Genomic DNA, 20,034 nt, shown 5'->3' with positions numbered 1-20,034 from the left:
GACGTAACACTGTGAGCTAAGCGGACAAACTGGTTGCGGCGGGACAGCCCTCCACACAGAGGTGAGTGAGCCGTCTCAGCCGGCGAGCAAGCGCGAAGAAGAGCAGCGGCGTCACACCGGCCCGTAGCGTTCACTCGAAAAAACCAAATGCGGCCATACGTACCTCCAGCCATGTAAATTGCAGCCTCCAGAAACGTCCGCGGGGCTACGTTTTCAGAATGAGCTTGGGTTGATAAGAAAATGTGGATTAAAACTTGTGAGTATCATTACTTCTTTCTGTTGTCTGCAGGTTTCTACACTGGTTGGTTATTACCAGCAGCAGTAGTGGGTTTTATTATATTTCTGTTTGGTATCTGGCTGATGGTCACTGATGTGCCAGCGTAAGTATTATCACAGGCTTGCCAATAATGGCATAATATTGATGACCCTGCACCAGTTGTAACCCTGTGATTCATGCTGGTATCTTCTCCACAGGGAAGAGTTGTGCTCCAGTGGAAATGCCTTCATCATGTGTCCACTATGCAACATCTGCAGCCACTGGAACCTCTCGAGTATCTGCTATACTTATAAGGTGACTCTTCTACAGGTTTTTGAACAGTGTAATTAGTAAGCCAAAAATAAAATTACTTAAAATAAGTGTTCATAAATTTGCAATAGGCAGGCTTGCTATTTGACAATGGAGGAACTGTGTTCTTCAGTATATTCATGTCTCTGTGGGCCGTCACTTTCCTGGAGTACTGGAAGCGGACAAGTTCTATACTTTCACACCGATGGGACTGCTCCGAATTCGAAGAAATAGAGGTTAGAAAGTTGGTTAGAGAGTGTCAAAAGCTTAAATACTTAGTTGTCCTCAAGTTTGAGGAATGCAACACATACTTTGGCTAATAGAAAGGCTATAATATAATGTACATCGATTGCTTTCCACATTTCCATTATAATATTAGGAAAGGCCAAGACCAGAATTCACAGCACTGGCACCTATGACAGTTCGTAATCCTGTGACTGGGGCTGAGGAGCCTTATTTCCCAGAGGCCCGTCGACTGAGTCGTACTCTAACCGGCAACATGGTCATCATTCTAATGGTAGGTCCACTCCATTTTTTTCAATCTATAATGATTGAACTCCACAGATTCGCAGCTTCACTAGTCCAAACCAAGCAAACCAAATATGACAATGACTGAAGTGAAAAAAAAAAAGCCTTAAGAGAGAAGCCTGGCTCAGCTTGGCAAGCTCTGGCCAAGCGTTTTGTGCAGAGCTTCAGGCTGGACGTCAGAGGCTTGAGAATAATGACCTTTGGTTGGGGAAAAGGTACAAGTCCAAGTAGGTCACCAGTTTTGTGTTTTGTGTTTTTGTGCAAAGACTATTTTGTCTCTGGGATCTTATGGTCTTGACTTATTGATAATCATAACAGTTATCTGCTCAGGATATGGGCCAAATCGACAATTAAGTAGACCTAAGAAGAAACAATCAACTAACATAAGCATGCTTACATACCTTTAGAGTTACAGTGCTCTTTGAGAAATGTTCCTAGCTTTAATTACCTTGATTATTGCAGCCTAACAAACCTTTAGAAGATTTGGATTAGTTTGCAGTTTGTGTTTTATGTGTGTGCTGATGCAAAAAGATTTATCTTTAGTCTACTGTCAAACGGAAGAGTGTGCCTGCCTCCCAAACTGTACTAGGAAGGCTGGTCCAGAGTTTAGATTCCAGATATAAGAAAGATCTACTTCCTACGGTGGATTTCAATAGTATCTGGATGCAGCCTTTATGATGCAGGCTGAGATTGCGTCAATCTGCGATGCAATGTCAGACACAATGCACTCAATGCAGTGAGTGACGTCACTGTGACGGGTAGGGTTAGGGATGGGCTTAGCTGAGCACATTAAAAAGCATTGGATGCAGCTCAGATTGCACTGCACCGAGTCTGCAGCCAGACCCCTCTTGTGGATTTAGACATTCTAGGAATAATCAATTGTTAACAGTTTATTTTGTGTTGTGGCTGTGGGAGACTGTAATACACTAGGAGCTCACTCAAAGACTGGGGATCTGATCCGTCATGCAGCTCATTAAGTGATCTCAACTAAATTTCAAATTCGCCATAAGCATGCTTGAATTTATTTATTGTGCTTTCAGATTTCCATAGTTTTGATATTCCTGATGGCCATCATACTGTATCGGACCATACTAAGCATCATTATCTACAGATCTCAGAGTGCCTTCTTCATATTTTCAGTAAGATTCTTTCTGCCCTTTTGTATGCCTTACCTGTTCATTATAGTCAAATATTATGAAGTGATTGTTGCTTGAAAGCAATCTCTAATAACCCCAGGACATACTGGACCAACAAGTTTTATTCATGGACAGATCTGCTAAAAAGTCTTTGTGTCAATTACCACAGGGCAGCCCAGCCGACATCTGGTCATCAATAACCAGCCAATGAAACCAGTTTGACTGGAATCCAGCTAACACAAGCTTACGCTAACCTTTAACACTGATGCAGATCAAACATTGCAGATGTTTTTTTTTACTTAAATGTCCAGTAATCAAGTTTAGCAAAATAAAGTTGATATTTTATAGCACCAAACATGAACAAACACTGACAGGAACTTCTCATTTTTGAAATCCCTGCTGGTTTTAGCTGGTCGACCAGCCTGGTTTTAGAGGGGTTTTGGCCATTTCCAGCCTTGTCTTAGCTGGTCAGGCTGGGAGATGACCAGCTAAAACCAGCTTGACCAGCCTAGCCAGGCTGGAAGCCCAGCTAAAACCAGCTATGTCCAGCTTAAACCAGGCTGGAAATGGCTGGAAACCAGCCTGGACATGGCCAAAACCCCTCTAAAACCAGACTGGTTGACCAGCTAAAACCAGCCTACCAGCTTGGGCTGGTTTAAGCTGGATTTTTCTGCAGGGATCTCCTTTATCATTAGTAGACATGCCCCTTACTGCTGATTTGGTTCTTACTGCTGGACCCAGTTTGACACTGAGCAAAAGAGATTTTCAAATACTGCTTAGTGTACCATAGCAAAATAAAGTTGATATTTGATAGCACCAAACATGCCCAAAAACTAACAGGAACCTCCCATTTTTGATATCCCTGCTGAAAAATCCAGGCTTGGATGGTTGGCTGGTTTTAGCTGGTCGACCAGCCTGGTTTTAGAGGGGTTTTGGCCATTTCCAGGCTGGTTTCCAGCCATTTCCAGCATGTTCTTAGCTGGTCAGGCTGGAAGATGACCAGCTAAAACCAGCTTAACCAGCCTAGCCAGGCTGGGAGCCCAGCTAAAACCAGTTATGTCCAGCTTAAACCAGCATGGAAGTGGCCAAAACCCCTCTAAAAAAAACAGGCTGGTTGACCAGCTAAAACCAGCCAACCTGCTTGGGCTGGTTTAAACTGGATTTTTCAGCAGGAATCTCCTTTACCATTAGTAGACATGCCCCTTACTGCTGATTTGGTTCCTACTGCTGGACCCAGTTCGACACCATGATCAAAAGAGATTTTCAAATATTGCTTAGTGAACCATTTTTGCTTACCAAGATTTTTTTCTCCCCATAGGCTGGAAGAATAGCTAGCCTCACTGGTTCAATGCTAAATTTACTGGTTATCCTGTTGTTGTCGCGGCTTTATACTTACCTGGCTCAGTGTTTAACAAGATGGGGTGAGTTATATCACATCTATATATAATATTTACCTATTTCCTAATGACCAAGTATTATCAACTTTCCTATATTAGAAATGCACCGCACCCAGACGGAATATGAGAATGCATTCATCCTCAAGGTCTTCATCTTCCAGTTTGTCAACTTCTACTCATCTCCTGTTTACATTGCGTTTTTCAAGGGCAGGCATGTATCTAAGCACCACAAATGAATGAATATTTATGAGGACTCAATATTTATATAATATTTGATCTGTTCTACAGGTTTGTTGGATACCCTGGAAGCTATAACACATTGCTAGGAATCCGAAATGAGGATGTTAGTGTTTACTCTGTTACAAAGCTAATGTTCTCACTAAATTACACAATTGCACAATCGGGGAAAATAATTTGAATAACTCATTAATGTGTGCTTTCTGTTCTTGTTTTATGTAGTGTGGTGCATCTGGATGTCTCATTGAGCTTGCACAAGAGTTGTTGGTAATCATGGTAGGCAAGCAAGTCATCAGCAACATCCAGGAATTTGTATTACCGTAAGTCTGTATGCTCACTGCATCTTCTTACAGGTTTTGTTTATACAATTTAGTATATTGTATTACATTTTGTATGCAAAATTGGACCCAAGAAGTATCCCTTCTCTTTTAAACAGTAAATTAAAAACATGGTGGCACAAGAGGAAGTTAAAGCCAGCTCGCAGTCAGGAGGTCATAGATGAACCAGACACCAATTCACAGATCAACCCATGGGAAAATGACTATCAGTTGCTGGTGTGTGAGGGACTATTTGATGAGTATCTGGAAATGGGTGAGTTCTCCGGTATCCTGCAGTATTGTTGATGGTTGAATTTTAGAAGCTAGATAAGGTGGAGACCTTGCCAGATTTGAGGGCATGAAGAACAAGGGCAACACTGCTTGTCGAAAGACCAATGTGTCACTGTAGTCAGGGTTTGACCACCATGAAGCTGGTGTGAGTCCAGAGGTAGAGGGCTGAAGCAGTGTCTAGAATCCATGATGTAATCAGTGTGATAATGTGCTAAACTAATGGGGCAAGAGACCATTAGTTCAAGCTGACTCTTAATGAGACTCTTAATGAGACTCTTAATATTAACATTGACTTGTGAACTTTGAGGACCATCAACTGAATTTCAACAAAATGTCCATTATGCCCAGAATAAAATAGGTTATGAAAAGTGTCTACTTAATGCAGGGATCCTCAACCCTGTTTCTTGAGATCTACCTTCTTACTGATTTCCTGTTCGAAAACATCTGAACCAACTTAGAAGGACCTGAAAGAGCTTTTGATAATTACAGATACTGTACACTCTCAGAAATAAAGGTACAGGAGCTGTCACTGGGGCAGTACCTTTTCAAAAGGTTGTCTCTGAAGGGTCCATAATGGTACCTCAAAGGTACTTCTTAGGTACATTTGGCCACTAATATGCACCTTTGAGGTAACACTGTGGACTCTTTGGGTACAAACATGTATCTTTTGAAAAGGTACTGCCCCAGTGACAGCTCCTGTACCTTTATTTCTGAGAGTGTAGGTGTGTTTGAGCCGCGATTCAACTCATTTCTGGAAGAAGGTAAATCTTCAGGAATAGGGTTGATGGAGTTTAATCTAAAGCACAGATGTTAAATCCAATTCCTGTAAGGCCGCAGCTCTGCATAGTTTAGATTCAACTCTAATTAAACACACCTCATCAAACTAATTGAGTCCTTCAGGCTAGTTTTAAACCTACAGGTATGTTGAACAAAACTGTGCAGAGCTGCAGCACTCCAGAAATTGGATTTGACACCTGTGGTCTTAAGCAAGGTCCATAAAGCCTTGCATTCTTCAAATGAACAGTAATAATGGTTGAGGTGGAGAGCCTAAGTTTAATTAGGCACTGATGGTGCCAGTGTAATTCAGTTCCAGGTGTATTGATGTATTGATCCCCTAGCTCTAGCTCGTCCCTTCAATCCAGTAGGTCTTCCTTGGCTTCGTGCTTCCTTGGCTCCACCATAGTCTATCAGCTTCCAGGTCTCCACTGGGATCTGTCATTCATATAACTCAATCTTGGTCTATGATCTGGTTTCGGCCAAGATTTGTTGGCTCTTTGCATCTGCTCTTCGGGTCTGCCTTGACCCTTATTCCCACTGGCTTTAGCTCCCACAAATTGCAGAGCCCCATCTCACTGTGTTACCATGAACCTACATATTATATTGACCCTCGAACCCTTTCTGTGTCACTCCTTTTTGATTTTATAAATAAATTATGATTTATTTAACATTTTAACACTTTACAAACACATCAAACAACCCTTACAGAAATAATAATAGAAATATATATATATATATATATATATATATATATATATATATATATATATATATATATATATATATATATATATATATATATATATATATATATATACAAATAATAATAATAAAGATAAATAAATGAAAATAATAATAAAATAAAACCAAATTACACAAATAATGTGAGGCAGATGTCTACATTTATACAATAATCTTAATGTTTCATTTGATTAATGTAAGATCACAAACTGACGTATTATTATTATCAAGGGCTGGGGTGATCAGTCCAGATCCAACTGAAGAGTTTTAACATAAGAAGAAAGGTCATTCCAAATTTTGACAAATGTTCTGTCAGGTCTTTGAAGGGAGTATCTTATCTTCTCTAGTTTTATAAAAAATACAAAACATCTTTCAGCCACCGTACATGCGAGGGTGGCTGAGGGCTCTTCCAGTTTAATAAAATTACACGCCTAGCAAGCAAAGTAAGAAAGGCCACAAAGTTTAAAAGGTAAGTGGGTACAGTATAATTATCAGGCGTCACACCAAACAGGCCAATAATGATTTCTGTGTCACTCCTGTGTCTTCATCCTCTTGGTTCAACCTGAGATCACTCCTCAGTTCTTTGGATTCCCAACTTTACTTTGACTTCTCCATCCATCAATTGTCCTGTTGGCCTTTGACCTGGGTCATCTCTGAGTCATTCAATGGTTACTATTGCCATCATCTACTCCTTGGCTCATTCCATTATTTTCCCTGGCATCTCTCTCTTTCTCCTTCAACTCAGTCCTTCCTTACAATGGACGCTACAGAGGACGCCTTCCCCCATAAAAAATTCTACCTTCTGCCCCTTTTCTAGTTTATGCTCTATTTTATGGACTTTTTGTTTGCTTGTTTTTTCTGTTTCCCCCCCCCCCCGTACATTTATAGGTCCTCAGTTTAACTCTTCTCCTTTGTCCAGTATTTACTTAAGGGTTAGGATGAAATTGTTATGTGTTTGCACTTGCATTGGATTTTGTTTATCAATTTACTTGTTAAAATGTCAATCCAAGCTCATTCGGAAAACGTAGCCCTGCGGAGGTTTCTGGAGACCGCGATTAACGTGGTCGGAAGTACGTATGGCCGCATTTGGTTTTTTCAAGCGAACGCTGCTGGGCGGTGTGACGCCACTCTTCTTCGCGGTCGCCGGCTGGGCCCAGAGGAGAAGTAGCCGGCAGCGTTCAAGACCGGGTTTGAGTCCAGGGAAGAGCGGTTGCAGAAATCAGGTAAGACAAAAAACAGAATCCAAAAAATAAAGCGAACGAGTTCGTAACGGGGTGAGAATGCAACGAAATCTGAAAAAGCGGTCAAAATCGGACGAGGGCTTTTCTTTTTCCACATGGCTTTCATAAATCGTCGGTTTGGTTTAGGGAAGAAGAAGGAGGAGGGCGGCTGGGTCAATCGTTCATTAATTCAGCAAGCCAGTCAGTCGGACAGACGGTCGCTCTATAGCGGCAAAAACAGCGTGCATCGAGAGGCGTTTGAGACGCAGAAAAAGATTTGGATTTGCGAAAAAAACTGCACAAATACGTACCTCCTGGGACGTATTTCACAGTCTCCAGAAACGTCCGCGGGGCTACGTTTCCAGAATGAGCCTGGGTTGCAAAATGTTTTGGTAGCATTGGACTTTAACCTCCTCTTCCTTGGCTGACCCACTCACTGTGTGAATGCTTATTAATAATACATTATGCCTTTTGTTTTTACTCATTAAAGTCGCAGGTTTTTTACTATATTGTTTCAAATGTTAAATAATATTATACTTCATTAAATTTGTTAAAATTGAATGAATGCATTATGATTTCAAAAATCCTTATCATATTAGGGTCACAGACTTTATCCAGTCAGCGGTTTATTAGCTTTGACAGTTCAGCTATTACCATAGAGGTTATCCAATCAGATTAGTAAGTCCACGTCTAATAACTGCTTTAGACAGATTTATTCTATGCAAATCTTGATCATTGTATTCAATGTCATAGACCTGCTTTATATTATTTTGGTTCTCATTGCAGCTTATGATGATATCGGTTATGGGAGCAGACTCTTTTTATATTTGCAATTGTAAAATTATCTAACATAATACAAAATATAAACATTTCTTAAAATGTGATCAAAATAAGGCCACTGGGGTTTGGTTCAAATTAAATGCTAATTTTGTGTTTCTTTATCTCTTTAGTTCTGCAGTTTGGCTTTATTACCATCTTTGTAGCAGCCTGTCCCTTGGCTCCATTGTTTGCTTTGATAAATAACTGGGTAGAAGTCCGTCTGGATGCCCAGAAGTTTGTGTGTGAGTACCGCAGGCCAGTTGTGGAAAGAGCACAAGACATTGGCATCTGGCTGACCATCCTGCAGTTCATCTCTTATCTGGCTGTCATCAGTAATGCAAGTATTTCATTTTTATTGTGGCATCTGTATTAATTATATTATTATGCATCTTCACCTGGATGTGAGAATCATAACACAAGTTGTAATAATATTAAGTGAAGTTAATTCATAAACTAATTTCGAGAGGATCACGTTATAATGATTAAACACGGCTGGTTCTGCATTAGCATGCATGATCCACTAATCAGGCCATTCCTAACCCACTATAAAGAGCCAGGGTTTTTCACTACAGTCATCTTCGATTTGAAGAATCCCCCCTTTCACCCCTACCTCTTCACCTTTCCCTCCATAGGGCGGCACGGTGGCCCAGTGGTTAGCACTGTTGCCTCACAGCAAGAACGTCACCGGTAATGGTCTTTTAACAGGCCGGTGGTCGTTTCTGTGCGTAGTTTGCATGTTCTTCCTGTGCTCGCGTGGGTTTTCCCCGGATCCTCTAGTTTCCTCCCACATTCCAAAAACATGCACAACAAGTGAATTGATCAATCTAAATTTAGCACTACAGTCAATCTCTCATCCTGCAGCATATCTCTTCATAGCATTCAATTTTTAGTCATCAGTTCTTATCAAGGGGGAGTTCTCGAGATCTACCTGAGCTCAAAGCTCCCCTCTCGCCCTTCAAACGGGAGGGAGCCCAGGGCTCAAGAACCTTTGAGCTCAGGGCTCTCTCCCGGGACAGCATGTAAAAACTTGCTTATAATCAATCATCAGCTAAGTGTGAACTCTTGAATACAAACATGTCTCATAAAACTTGATTTACTCGTCAAAATTGAAATTGCTTTCCAGTGAGTTTGCTTTTTTACAACAGATAGTTCCCATTCAGAAAATAAGGATGTAGTTTTATAACCTTTTTGTTACATAAATCTAAACTTGTTTTATATAATTACTGCAAAATGTTGTCAGTATCCTTCATCAGCTTTGCAGTATGCGTGCAAATTTGTCCCAGCTATCGCTGGTAGTCTGATTAACACATGTTAATTTTGGTTGATTTTTAGATATATGTCGCTTTTGATGTCTAAAAATAAAGTTAATTAGAGAGATTGCATATCCTGTTATGGCATGTTTGGCATCTTGTTCTATTGCCAGGCTTTCCTGATTGCCTTCACTTCGGATTTCCTGCCGCGTCTCTTTTACCGCTACACCGCGGGCAGCATGAGCGGATACATCAACTTCACACTCTCAGTCGCCCCAGCAAACTTCACCCAGAATGAGATGTCATGCAGGTAAAGCTCAAATTGTTGATGCACTGTTTCTGTAATACACTATTCACATGTTAATGGTAAGTAAGCATTTGTACACTCACAAAATGGAAAGCTCTCAAAGCATGTGCCCACGACTAAAAATGAGACCTCCGATAGACATTAGTAGACTCCGAAATGAGACACAGATTCAGAGTTCCACATAAGGTGGTTATTAATTAGCAAATAACGTAAACATTTCAAACATAAACAATAGGTGAGCAGGTTACATTGTAACGCTGTGTCCTAACAACACACCACGTGATAAGATTAGCAGTGATAAACAATTAGGCTGTTTGCAGCAGACGAAACACGACAGAAATGTAAAAACAGCCTTTCAGAAGCACAGAATACTACACTGCACTCCAGCAAAATGGTAAGGTTTAGAATCTAATATTATTTAATATTAATAAATGTACATGCTGAATCACTGATATGTGTTGGTCGTAGTTCTGAAGCTCAATTTTAATGCTTTATTTAATTTTCAAGATCTGAGGTGAACTATCTGCTGCTGCTTTCAGTAGTATGGCAATAAATGTCATGTAAAATGGCATTCAGACTCACATTATTAGCATTTAACACTGAATAAAGCACATCAGATGTACCTGAGGTGATCATTGTCAAAAAGCAATGATCATTGTCAAAAACTCCTTTTAGTATGGGAAATATGCCCTATATCGCTGCTGTTGATTTCCGTTAGAAAATGGTTCAAATCAGCCTTTGGCTTGATAGTCAGGCCCACTCACTTCAATCTGGCAACCTGCGCTTGCGTAGGCTCGTCAGAGGAGGAGCCGAGTGAAAATGTGTTTTGATCCTGGAGTGCAATACCTAGTTCAACCACTGGGTGTCACACATTTGAGTATTTTTCTATTCTATTGCTAAAACCTTTAACTTTCAAGCAGGGCCTGAGTGGGACTCCTTTTCAGCCCTGGAGTTTCAAGCCTCAGACCGGCCCACCTCAGTTCACGACTGACTATATTAAAATAAGGTCATTTCCAAATCAGTTTCTAATTACACTATCACGTCTTTTTTTGAGAAAACAGCTAGTTTAGAACTTCAAATGTTCAACAACCCTAACAGTATTATATGTCTTAACAATAAAAATGAAAAAAAATAACATACTCTGACGAGGATCAAACCCGGGTTGGCAGCATGGTTATCTAACATGCTAACCACTGGACCACAACAATTGTATATTGATGATAAAATAATGAATAAGAAGACTGTGGTCAAGTAAATAAATAAATTAATTTAAAATTAATTAAGAGCAACAGATTCTGGAGCTAGGAACAACGGCCCTCGTGGCCAAAAAACGGACGGCCCACCGGGAATTCTCCCGCTCCTCCCGATTAGCCAATCCGGGCCTGCTTTCAAGACATACAGAAGAAGCTGGCTATTACAGTAATGTATTTGTTTTCACTGCATTTTTGCAGTAATAAGATTAAAACAAATACATTTAAGTATTTAACACCAATTTATTTGGCTGTTATTTTATTCCTATTGCAAAAGTTTCTGTTTCTTTCTTTTTTAATAGATATCGAGGGCTCAGGGATGAGAAAGGACAGAACACACAGGATTACTACCATCTGCTGGCCATACGACTGAGCTTCGTCATTATATTCGAGGTGTGCAGTCTAGTACTGGTTTAACCAAAAATGATATTTTAATTTTTAATACATTGTCATTTTCAGAGAGTACTTCTAGGAGAGATTTGATGTGGAGGATCATGAAACAGAGCACAAATGTAAAAACTGATTCTTGGTTTTCAGCATGTTGTACTTCTGATTGGACGTATTATTGACTGGATTGTGCCTGATATTCCAGAAGAGGTGGAAATTAAGATTAAACGAGAACATTACATGGCCAAAGAGGCACTGGCTGAGAATCAGGTGAGTTTTATACTGTATAATGTGGCATTTTTATTAAGTAATATATTGAAATTAATGTAACCACTTTATTTCACATGGTCAAGTAATAGGCCAATTTTTCAATGTCAGATATTTTTCAGTCATTTTGAAATTTGATGTTTAAAGTTGGGCGAGGCAGTGGCGCAGTAGGTAGAGCTGTCGCCTCACATCAAGAAGGTCACTGGGTCGCTTGTTTGAACCTCGGCTCAGTTGGTGTTTCTGTGTGGAGTTTGCATGTTCTCCCTGCCTTCGCATGGGTTTCCGGGTGCTCTGGTTTCCCTCACAGTCCAAAGACATGCGGTACAGGTGAATTGGGTAGGCTAAATTGTCCGTAGTGTATGAGTGTGTGTGTGGATGTTTCCCAGAGATGGATTAATAAAGGGACTAAGCCGACAAGAAAATGAATGAATGTTTAAAGTTAAATTGAAAAAAAAAAATGGTTTGACACAGTTATGAAACTTGATGTGTATCTTTGGCACCAGACCCTAAAGTCGCCTGCCTGGTTTTTGGTTGGCGATATCAATAGAATATTACTATAGTTGTCAAAAGCTATTCCAATATTTACAATAATGCTGTGTGCATCCTCATTGCTTCTTTTTGTCACTTGAGCCTTATACCATTTAATGGTACGTTTTTTTTTTCAATGTAGCGAGAGGTACCTACGGCTGAATTTCGTCTTTAAAAAGAACGCTATGGGTAGGGCCAGACGGAATCTGCTGATGTTTTTTGCTATTTCTGCTGAGAATTTTGCTAAAAATCTGCAGTTTTCTGTGGAATTATTTTGGGAGTATCATAACTAAAACCTTAATATGTGAAATAAAAAATAATATATTTTTAACTTTTATTTAATGTTTAAAATGCAAATCCAATTAGACCCAATTTATTTGGTAAACAAAGCAGATCTCTCATATAATATCTACTAAAAGACAGAAAATATTACTGTAGAAACTGCATTATAAATAAATCAGATGAACACTTTCATATTAGTCAATAATATTACTGTACTTAATTTAAATACTAAATAAATATAGATTTACACACATTTACTCAAGTAGATAAACAATTAATAATGGGCTAAAAATATGTGGAATTCTGTGAACGCAGATTCTGTGTTGGACTAGCTATGGGGCAGTATGACGTAGTTCCATTTTCGTGCTTATCAGCTGACCGCTTACCTCAGTATAGACGGCTTTCCCACTGTTTCCAGTCTGTCTAGTGGCTTGTACATCGTTGTCGACTTCGATGATAGGGTTCGAGTCCGGTGAATAACGGTTCCTGAGAGCAAGTTAGACAAAATCAAAAGCCAAAAAATGAAACAAATAAATAAATAAAATAACGGTGAAAAATCTAAAAACGTGGTAAAATTAGGCTGCCGCAAAGTTTTTTTTTTCTGGATTGCATTTAAAAAACACTATTAGTTGGGTTTAGGGAAGGAAGAGGGTGGGTCAGCCGATCGGTCTATTGGTCAGTCAGTCAGTCGACAGCAGCCTCTGGTGGATTTACATGAAAAGAGCCAGTGCGAATGGCACTCGCGAGAGAAATTTGAGATCTCAAAAAGCATACACAGCGGCCTCTGGTGGATACGTAAAAACAAAAACTGCAATATGTATCTCCTGGGATGTATTTGCTGCTCTCCAGAAATGTATATGGGGTATGCTTTCAGCCTGGGTGGGATTTTTTTTATAAATATTTAATGAAAAATATTATTTTGAAAAATTATATTTTTTGCTTTTTCTCCATGAATGTTTTGTCAAAATCATCCTTTAAATTCCTGAGAAATGTGCTTATTTTGGGTGGTTTTTACATTTTTGATGGTGATCACCATTAAGTGTTTGCAAAGATGATTTAATTAATTTTATCGTTATTTCTATTTCACTTATGACCATGTACAGTAGGTTCTGTCAAAGCAGTTTAACATAAAAGAAGAAAAGAGAGTAAACATTTCAAATTGTAGATGTAAAAAAACATTACTGACCCCTTTACTTTTGGTGAGACTAACTAGGACATGACATGTTTTTTTTTCTGTCTTTAAGCTATTTTGGCCATCTAAAATAGCAATTTTTGATGTAAAAGTATAATTTTTATGATCTGTTCAAATGTGACATTGCCACAGTGACAATGTAGTTCCTATAAAAGTTTGTTCCCAATGTCCAAAGTGGACAAAACATGGCTTACTTGTGTCTATAATATTGTTGAGGGTTAGGGTTGATCTTGTCTCCTTACATTCCTGTGGAAATACTGTGTCATACCTAGGTAAAATTATAAACAAAACAATCTGAGATAATAAGAGACTAAACTTTTTTCTGAACCCTGAAACTTTATGCAACTGGCTTTTCCCCATAATTATGGCTATATATATAAATATGTACTGCTTTGTTGTGGTAAAGAAGGAGCTGAGAAAAAAAGGCGAAGCTCTCGATTTACCGGTCAATCTACGTTCCTGCTTTCACGTATAGTCATGAGCTTTGAGTCATGATCGAAAGGAGAAGATCTTGAATACAAGCATACGAAATGACTTACCTTTGCAGGGTGGCAGGGCGCACCCTTACAGATAGAGTGAGGAGCTCTGCCACAGGAAGAGTTTGGAGAAGAGCCACTACTCCTCCACATTGAGAGAAGTCAACTGTGGTGGCTCGGGCATCTGTTTCAGGTGCCTCCTGGACGCCTACCTAGAGAGGTGTTCCAGGGATGTCCAATCAAGTGGAAGCCTCGTGGAAGACCCAGGACAAGCTGGAGGGGTAATTTGTCTCAGCTGCGAATGCCTCGGGATCCTGTCGAAGAAGCTGAAGAAAATGTCTGGGGAGAGAGAATTCTGGGGTTCTCTCCGGAGACTGCTGCCCCTGCCACCCGGCCTCGGAAAAGCAGCAATCTCCGGAATTAAAAACTTGATGAATATGTGTGTGTGATTACTGCAACTCTCTACTAGCGGGGCTTCCAGCTAACTCTATCAAGCCTCTTCAGCTGCTCCAGAACGCAGCAGCACGAGTGGTCTTTAATGAACCTAAAAGAGCACATGTCACTCCACTGCTCATCCGTTTCCACTGGCTGCCAGTGGCTGCTCGCATCAAATTCAAAGCTCTGATGTTTGTCTACAAAGCAACTTCTGGCTTTGCTCCTTCTTATTTGCTCTCACTTCTGCAGATTTATGTGCCCTCCAGAAACTTGCGTTCTGTGAATGAACGTTGCCTCGTGGTTCCATCCCAAAGAGGGAAGAAATCACTTTCCCGAACGCTCGCGTTCAATCTGCCCAGTTGGTGGAATGAACTCCCTAACTGCATCAAAACGGCAGAGTCACTCGCTGTGTTCAAGAAACGACTAAAAACTCAACTATTTAGTCTCCACTTCACTTCCTAATCTGCAATTGCCTCTCTGGATATACCACTAACTGTATTAAAAAATAAAAAAATAATTCTAATGCTTTCCTTTTTAGCCTTTACAGACCTGAAACTTGCCTATAGCACTCATTCATTGTTGCTCTTAGTTGTGTAAGTTGCTTCCTTGTCCTCATTTGTAAGTCGCTTTGGTTAAAAGCGTCTGCTAAATGACTTAATGTAAATGTGTGTGATGTGCCAAACTATTTATGGGTCTTACCAGCATAGTTACCAGTCATAAGTCTGACTGCTGTGATTTTTTGTGTTCGGTAACACATTAGTTTATCAGTTCATACAATTTACTACTGGCTTTTACCTGCTTTTTATTAAGATATTAATTAGCACTTACTGTATAAAGTATGATCTTATTTTACATCCTTAATCCTACCAAATACCTAAACACAACTACTCCCTTACTACCTATTAAATAGCAGCTAATATAATTACTCCCATAAACCTCTTAGGTAATGGTTTATTAATATGAGTTAAAATAAAGTGTGACCATGGTTTCTCTTACATATTTTTCATCTTGTCTTTCTTTAGTCGTTGAGTAAATCTGTCCTGGAAGAGATGGGGAGGCAAAACTTTGAGCTGCGGCAAAGGATAAGAACACAGAGTCCAACAAACAACATGTCACCAACATCTGAAGATGAGGCCATGCCTGCGCTCTGAAACGATATATCTTAGGATTTTAATACACTTCACAGATCACTCTACAGATGAATACATGTTTTGGAAACTGCTTACTGATTTTCGTGGCATTACACTGATCATTTTAGGATAAACTCGTAAGGCATTAAAACAATAATGGTTCCGAGAACCATCCCTGTGTCCTGATTTTAAAGTTATCATGAATTAAGCATGGGCGACGCAGTGGCACAGTAGGTAGTGCTGTCGTCTCACAGCAAGAAGGTCGCTGGTTCGAGCCTCGGGTGGGTCAGTTGGCGTTTCTGTGTGGAGTTTGTATGTTGTCCCTGCGTTTGTGTGGGTTTCCTCCAGGTGCTCCGGTTTCCCCCACAGTCCAAAAACATGCGGTCCAGGTGAATTGGGTCGGCTAAATTGTCCATATGAGTGTGAATGAGTGTGTGTGGATGTTTCCCAGAAATGGGTTGTGGCTGGAAGGGCATCCGCTGCGTAAAAACGTGCCGGATAAGTTGGTGGTTCGTTTTGTTGTGGCGACCTTGGATTAATAAAGGGACTAAGCCGACAAGAAAATTAATTAAATAAGCACATCAGAATCAATTGTGTGTGTCTTGCATTATAGTACTTTGAAAGCAGTATACTGTTTTTTAAAAGCTGTATTCTCGGGTTGCCTTTGTTTTTATTCGCTATGCTTGAAGATTTAAAATGGTTTAACATAAGAAATAGCCCACACAAAACAATTCTGGCTGGGGGCAAATACATTTTCACATCTCTGGATATGCATATTAAAGTTTGTATGAGGGTGTGTATAATCATTAAATATACTTTTGACTGTTTAAAAAGGACCCAAATCACTCAAACACCCTGCTTGAGGAAAGAAAACTGACATTTTTTGTACTTACATAAATGTAAAATAGAGGTAAATAGCTACTCCGACAACTAAAGATGCTAATGTTGACATGCTAATACAAGAGTTGTTGACACGACGTTGCATTTTTTACTGTTACACATGACATTAAATCAATATAATTATGGCCATCATTTAAAATGCAGAAAAAATATTTCTTTGTCTATCATGGACCTCTTGTTATAAAAAAAATGTTGTTTATTGTTAGAATTTCTTAACATACATACAGTAACTTTTATATTTTTGAGCCAAATTTCAAATCTGTCCAATGTCTTATTATGTCAAGTCCAAAACTGCATCTCTTATAAATTAAAAAGAGAATCAGTAATAAAAAGTTGCTATTTTAGCAAACCGTAATAGTTTCAACTTGGTTAACTTTGATGCTGAAAACAATTTCCTTTAGTGAGATGTAATTGCTCATTTTAAACTGGGCAATTCCATAGAAAACTGAATTAGTTGAAGCACCCTATTTGAACTTATGTGATTGAAGTCCATTTAATTCACAAGTATTTGACATTATAGACATGTTTTAAAATCACGATAAAATTGTTACGTTAGCGAGAAAGCAACGCTTTAGACGGCTTGGTAAAAAACTACAAAGCAGATTCTGCTCTTCTTGGCTTTGTGGCTGTTCATCAAGACGACACCAAGGTTTGTTTGAGCCTGTGTCAAAAAGGGTTTGTTATTATATGTATTTTTATAATGTGTATATATATACTCTTTGCAAAGGGTTCCCAAAAAGTGGTATGGCACAGTTCGCTTTTAGGTACCTTTTGACAGTGGAAACGGCCATAAAAACATACTGAACCAAACTGTACACTGTAAAAAAAATGGTGGGTTAATTCAACAATTCACTCATGTTGTCCCAACACAAATTAAGTTAACTTAACACTTTTAACAAACGTATGTGGATTGAACATAAAAAATTAAGTTGTACCAATGAAATGTGACGGATTGTGTTATTTCAGCCCATTTCAAATAAGAAGTTTGAATAAGCAAAAATAAATAAAAAATTACTGTACAGTACCACTCAATGGAAACGGGCCATAAGGTAGAGTTTAAAATGTCAAAAAAGTGCTAGAACTGATAAAGTATGTGACTGCTTTCTCAAACATCAGACTTAACTACATAAATATATCTTTTTTTAATATATATAATTATATTTTACAAAATAATTATATATGTACTGCCTATTTGTCAACATACGATTAGATACTCATTAAGGGGAGATTTTAGGATGCACTCTTGCATGGACACAAAATTAGAGATGGACACAATTTTAAGACACAACCAGAATGTTAAAGCAGTTCCCTCTGCTGGTTGATTTTAGATTCTAAACTTTTTGATTATATTAGCCATTTCAATATTTTGTCACTTGTTTTTTTTAGTGTATAATTATTGAGTGTAGTTTTAATGTAATGGGCTATATGCACACAAAGCTTAAATTTTCAGCCAGACAGCCCAAGGACTTCCGGTGAACTGTCTTTCCATTACAAAATTGTCACGTATCTGATTTCTTAAAAAATCTGCAATCTTCACTGCCTGTTAGATATACGATATGAAGAGAGTCTTAGATCAGAAAAGAAGCTCTGACCTAAATTCCATTTCTCCCCGCCATGTCTTTAAAATTTGACAGTTTATTTTACCCCAGTATTTTCAATGGAGTTTCTGTGCTAGCCTGTAGCTACTGACGGTGCTAACGGTTACACGGTCTTTCATCTTGTATTCTGCTTCAACAACTAAATGAGTGTTTAAGTCTATTTAACTGAATGTTTTGTAATTACATTACAACATTAATGCTGTATATAGTCACATTAAGCTTTCATTGGCTTTTAAACTCCTGCTGTGCATAAAGCCCATTTAAAGGTAGACTTGACTTACTTATCCTCCTCCTTCATGGTAACTTCATTTTTACACATATTATAATATAACTTCATTTAATGTAAATGTTTAAATCATAAAAAGTCTTTTAATAACACTCTGTGACACTTCAGGGTGGTTCCAGTTGTTATTTCAGTCAATGAGTGCCACATAAAGAGTTAAAAAGAGAGTTAAACATAATAAAAGTCCCACCATGTTTTTGGAAATTCAGAGAGTTATAGTCAAATATTATATAGTTAAAGCAAATTATGCAAATTAATTAAGAGTTTATTTGCTGCAAACTTATGACCACAGATCCAGACATTCTTTAGTGTTTGTTGGCTTGACACAAGTGTGTGGCAGGACTTAAAACGAAAAATATTTACGTTTTCTCGTGAGATCAGGCTGTCAGATCCGATCTGAAATCGGGCCTGATCATGCAGTTTCAGCCTCAATCGTAATTGAACGTATCTCCTGATCAGGACTCAAATATATATATATATATATATATATATATATATATATATATATATATATATATATATATATATATATATATATATATATATATGTGAACAAAACAGCAACGCGTGCAGCCTTACATCAAGTTGTTGTGAAAACACTATTGTGTTGCCCGCAAAGTAGAACACAGAAGCAGCTTGAAGCAAAAAGTGCAATTATGTTTGCGGTCTGGAGGTATTATATAGTATAGTTGATGATGACAACATTGCCATGGCAAACTTTCAGATATGTAAACTAAGTATTGCTTGTTGGGTATTTTAAATTGAGAAGCAATTCGTTTTATTTGATTTTTTTATATATGTTTACTGTTGCTCTAAAGTCCACAAGTAAAGAATTTAAGTTATTACTTGGATGTTCAAGCTACCTCACAGAAGTGCTCTGTTTGTTAACAGAGTTGTTGAATGTTAAAATAAGGTGAATTAAATAAAAAATAAGGAACATCCTTGATCTGCTTCTTCACTTCTTTATTCTTTTTTAAAGTATTTATTATGTGTTTTTGGATAGGGTTTTGGTATCGGTAGATAGCCTACTATTAATCAAATGACTCGGACTTGAGGGCAAAAACCCTAATCGGGACATCCCTACAAAATATGATGGAAAATTATGTTGTATATAACTTATAAAAATTGTGGGCCGCAAGACTCCCTGGGGCCCTAAGCGACTGCTTACCTTGCTTACTGGTTATATCTGCATCTGTTGACATGGTCCTTATATCGTTTACCATTGTACTTTGAATATTTGGTTAAAAACAGCATGCATGACTTCAAAACAACAAGCACTTTTTAATTGGTCATGAACAATGTTGTATTTAGATATTCATTGGCTGCTAATATGAATTATTTATTTAGAATCTCTAACGAATACCTGTCTGAAAAGGAGAATGTGCAAATGTAAAATGAATTTTACCTCAAATTCGACCAGCCTGGTTTTACAGGGGTTTACAGGATCTGGTCTTAGTTGGTCAGGCTGGAAGACTAGCCAAAACCAGCTACGTCGTCCAGCTTAAAGCAGGCTGGTAAAGCTGGTTTTAGCTGTTCATTCCAGGCCAGAGATGGCTATAACCACCCTAAAACCAACTAACCAAGCTAGTTTAAACAAACAAAAACAAAAAAAAAATTCAGCAGGGAAATGTGGCCTTACGCAATGTAGCCTTAAGAAATTCTTTAATAATATTAAAGAAAAATAAGATTAGTGTTTGAAATACTACCTATAATTACAATCA

General features: G+C 38.5%; 1 protein-coding gene across 2 annotated transcripts in view; it reads left to right on the top strand.

Moving 5' to 3' along the window:
- The window catches only part of ano7 (anoctamin 7), a 33,478-nt gene extending 16,691 nt beyond the window's left edge, over window positions 1-16,787 (top strand). The window contains exons 10-24 of one of the 2 annotated variants that reach the window (XM_087283504.1): window positions 290-380; window positions 475-571; window positions 699-801; window positions 945-1,082; window positions 2,134-2,232; window positions 3,548-3,650; window positions 3,726-3,837; window positions 3,915-3,969; window positions 4,086-4,183; window positions 4,300-4,454; window positions 8,160-8,365; window positions 9,452-9,588; window positions 11,138-11,228; window positions 11,373-11,492; window positions 15,425-16,787. In XM_087283504.1, coding sequence (XP_087139630.1) covers window positions 371-380; window positions 475-571; window positions 699-801; window positions 945-1,082; window positions 2,134-2,232; window positions 3,548-3,650; window positions 3,726-3,837; window positions 3,915-3,969; window positions 4,086-4,183; window positions 4,300-4,454; window positions 8,160-8,365; window positions 9,452-9,588; window positions 11,138-11,228; window positions 11,373-11,492; window positions 15,425-15,553 — 1,653 coding nt within the window. In that variant the 5' untranslated portion in view covers window positions 290-370 and the 3' untranslated portion in view covers window positions 15,554-16,787. Of the gene's footprint in view, window positions 1-289; window positions 381-474; window positions 572-657; window positions 802-944; window positions 1,083-2,133; window positions 2,233-3,547; window positions 3,651-3,725; window positions 3,838-3,914; window positions 3,970-4,085; window positions 4,184-4,299; window positions 4,455-8,159; window positions 8,366-9,451; window positions 9,589-11,137; window positions 11,229-11,372; window positions 11,493-15,424 lie in introns of both variants that reach the window. The other variant, XM_087283503.1, reaches the window with a different exon arrangement.
- Window positions 16,788-20,034: the final 3,247 nt, after the last annotated feature.

This window comes from Danio rerio, chromosome 15 (genome assembly GCF_052040795.2).
Source record: "Danio rerio strain M-AB ecotype USA chromosome 15, GRCz13ab, whole genome shotgun sequence".
In the NCBI taxonomy this organism is placed as follows: domain Eukaryota; kingdom Metazoa; phylum Chordata; class Actinopteri; order Cypriniformes; family Danionidae; genus Danio; species Danio rerio.
Note: the sequence above shows the minus strand (reverse complement) of the source record. Positions and strands in the feature narration are given on the sequence as shown.